Raw genomic sequence first — 2840 nt, 5'->3', positions numbered from 1 at the left:
ATATAAATACACACATCTGTATAGTTATATAGATATAAATACACACATCTGTATAGTTGTATAGATATAAATATACAACACAGCACAAAGACTCGTTCATAAACTTAGTTCATGTTCCAGTTTTCAACCTGCTCACGATAATTTAATTTAGGTTCTCAGTGTGAGGCTGGTTCCTGAGAGAAGGAACGCTGTGAACAACCAACTGTAAAGAAAACTGAACATCCAGCAGAACACGTTGGAAACAGTAAAATAACGTTAAACAAACAGTAAAACCTGAACATGGCAGCAGATATGTGTAAAGAACAGATTAGTTTTACAAACACTGTGAAAGAATCCTCATTATTTATAATCAAACACATTATTATGTTCAGAACTTTCCTCACATTCACAGTAAATGTCTGAAAAACCACAAAATGTATTCAAACAGCAGAACTTTCTGTCCAATCACTGGAAAAGAACAAATCTGTGTTTTAGAAAACTCAGATTTCTGATTCATACTTTACTCTCAGACTGGACAGATATGATACAGAGAAAATCTGTAAAATAATACAGATGATTGCTCAATAGATCTTCTTCTTCTTCTACTTCTGGTGCTGACCGAACCGTTTCTAGGTGGTTCTTTAATGCTCTTTAACAGAAAACAGGATCAGAACCAGAACCACTTTACTAATGCTGACGGGAAACAGATACTGTCGTTAAAGTCCTACAGAAGAAACACCAGACGAACACCAGCAGAGAAATATGAGCATGAATGTAAAATGAACAAAGAAATCAAGGCGTCAGTGCCCGCTGGGACGTCTGATCACAGGATCAGTCCTTAGTTTTATATTTATAGTCTTTATGTTCATCTTTACCAGCTGCTGGACTCAACACGCTTCCAGAAAACGTTTACATGAACATATACTCCTCCCAGTCAGGAGCTCCCAACCACCAGGCTGTGTGTGTGTGTGTGTGTGTATGTGTGTGTGTGTGTGTGTGTGTATGTGTGTGTGTGTGCGCGGCCGCCTCGTCTCCACTGTGTCTAATGGAGGCTCTCAGCCAGCATCACGGTGCAACACTCAGCAGCCAATCAGAGGCTCACACAGGTGAGAGCGCGGCGAATGCAGCGGAGATCAGCTCGACACTCGACTCGACAACACGACACAAAGCTGCAACACTGCTCAGGTCGCCGGGTTAATTACACCTGGATGCTGCTGCTGCTGCACACACACACACAACCGGAGTGTGTGTTACTGTGTGTTACTGTGTCTGTGTGTGTATGTGTGTTACTGTGTGTGAGTGTGTATTGTTCAGCCCGTGTGTGTTTAAAGATGTTTACTGTCAGCTACACGTCTGACTTTGTCGTTTTGTGTCTTTTTGTCCAGTTTTTATTGATTAGTTTGTTTTTTATTGTTTTGTGTCTCATTTGTGTCATATTTTTGTCGTATTGAGTCATTTTTGTTTCAGTTTGTGTCGTATTTGTGTTGTTGTATCTCACTTCCTGTTGTTTTGCGTCTGTTTTTTGCCATTTTGTCTCATTTGTGTTCCGTTGTGTAGATGTATATTGTTGTTGTTTTTATTTTGTGTTGTTTTGTGCCTCATTTGTGTAATTTTGTCTTGTTTTTTTTGTTGTTTTGTGTCTTGTTTGTGGCATTTAGTGTCTCACAGACCACTTCCTTTGTCCTGTTCTGTGGTTTCATGTCACCAGAAGCTAACTCAGCTCCTGACAGAACATAAACACCAGCTCATGTCTTCCTGATCTTCAACACTGATGTCCATCTAAACCGACACCATCTCACAGCATCAGGGCTCAACTCTGGACCTCAGAGGCTCTCACAGTGGNAGAAAGAAAGAAAGAAAGAAAGAAAGAAGAGACGAAGACATGGTGGAGAATTCAAGAGAGAGCTCCAGAACCCTGACCAAAGCAGAGATCTCCACTGAAACGTTTCTGTGCAGCTCAGTTGCGTTATGAGGAGAACGTAGTTTAAATTTAGATCAAACGTAATTCATGACGTGACATCGTAGGAAAGTGGAAACGTTGAGGAGGACTGAAGCAGAGCACCAGTCCATCCTGTACTTCATACTTTCATTACTTCTAGGTTCAGTTTTGGCGCCAAAACTACAGTTTCAGTTTCCTCCAGGAACTCTGGAACATCATAAAGTCCTAGAGGAACCTTCAGAGAGCAGGTCTAGAGGAACCTTCAGAGAACAGTTCTAGAGGAACCTTCAGAGAACAGCTCTGGAGGAACCTTCAGAGAGCAGGTCTAGAAGAACCTTCAGAGAACAGCTCTGGAGGAACCTCTGGTAACCCTGAACGGTTCCTGGAGGTGAAACTGACTCGCTCCACCTGCTCTGGCACGCTGTATATCTTTTACTTTATGGAACAACATCAGAGGTTCTACAGCAGGTTCTAGAGCCGACTGTTGGACAAACTGGGATCTGAGGTTCTGCTGGTAGAACTTTGGCGAAACGATCCAACACTCACAGCAAAAAGGAAAAAATCTTCCTGAACCCAAACGTCTGATCAGAAAGATCTCAGACAGAAAGAAGAACATCTCCAGAGCTGCAGTTTAGCGGAACAGGAAGTGTGTTAGCGCCACTCAGGGGCAGACGGAGGCGGAGCTGGCAGGTGAGTCTTACCTGCGACAGGCCCAGGTAGATGGAGACGGTCTCAGAGATGTAGAGGAATCGGCCCTCCTTGTTTAGTGCAAATACGAAGCCGTCCAGAGACTGAAACACAGAGAAGGAGGCGAGTTAGAGTCACTGCAGAAGCCCAGACACACCGACACCGACACACACTTATATATAAATACACACATCTGTATAGTTATATAGATATAAATACACACATCTGTATAGTT

The 2840-nt window shown here is 42.6% G+C and overlaps 1 protein-coding gene across 1 annotated transcript in view; it reads right to left on the bottom strand.

Annotated features, from left to right (window-relative positions):
• npas3 (neuronal PAS domain protein 3) overlaps positions 1-2840 on the bottom strand; it is a 221600-nt gene that overhangs the window by 100365 nt on the left and 118395 nt on the right. The window contains exon 5 of the mRNA XM_008284886.1: positions 2620-2709. Coding sequence (XP_008283108.1) covers positions 2620-2709 — 90 coding nt within the window. The remainder of the gene's footprint in view (positions 1-2619; positions 2710-2840) is intronic.

Source organism: Stegastes partitus, unplaced genomic scaffold, assembly GCF_000690725.1.
Source record: "Stegastes partitus isolate 25-593 unplaced genomic scaffold, Stegastes_partitus-1.0.2 Scaffold378, whole genome shotgun sequence".
NCBI classification, from domain to species: domain Eukaryota; kingdom Metazoa; phylum Chordata; class Actinopteri; family Pomacentridae; genus Stegastes; species Stegastes partitus.
The sequence above is the reverse complement of the archived record's forward strand: the minus strand, read 5'-3'. Positions and strand labels throughout refer to the sequence as shown.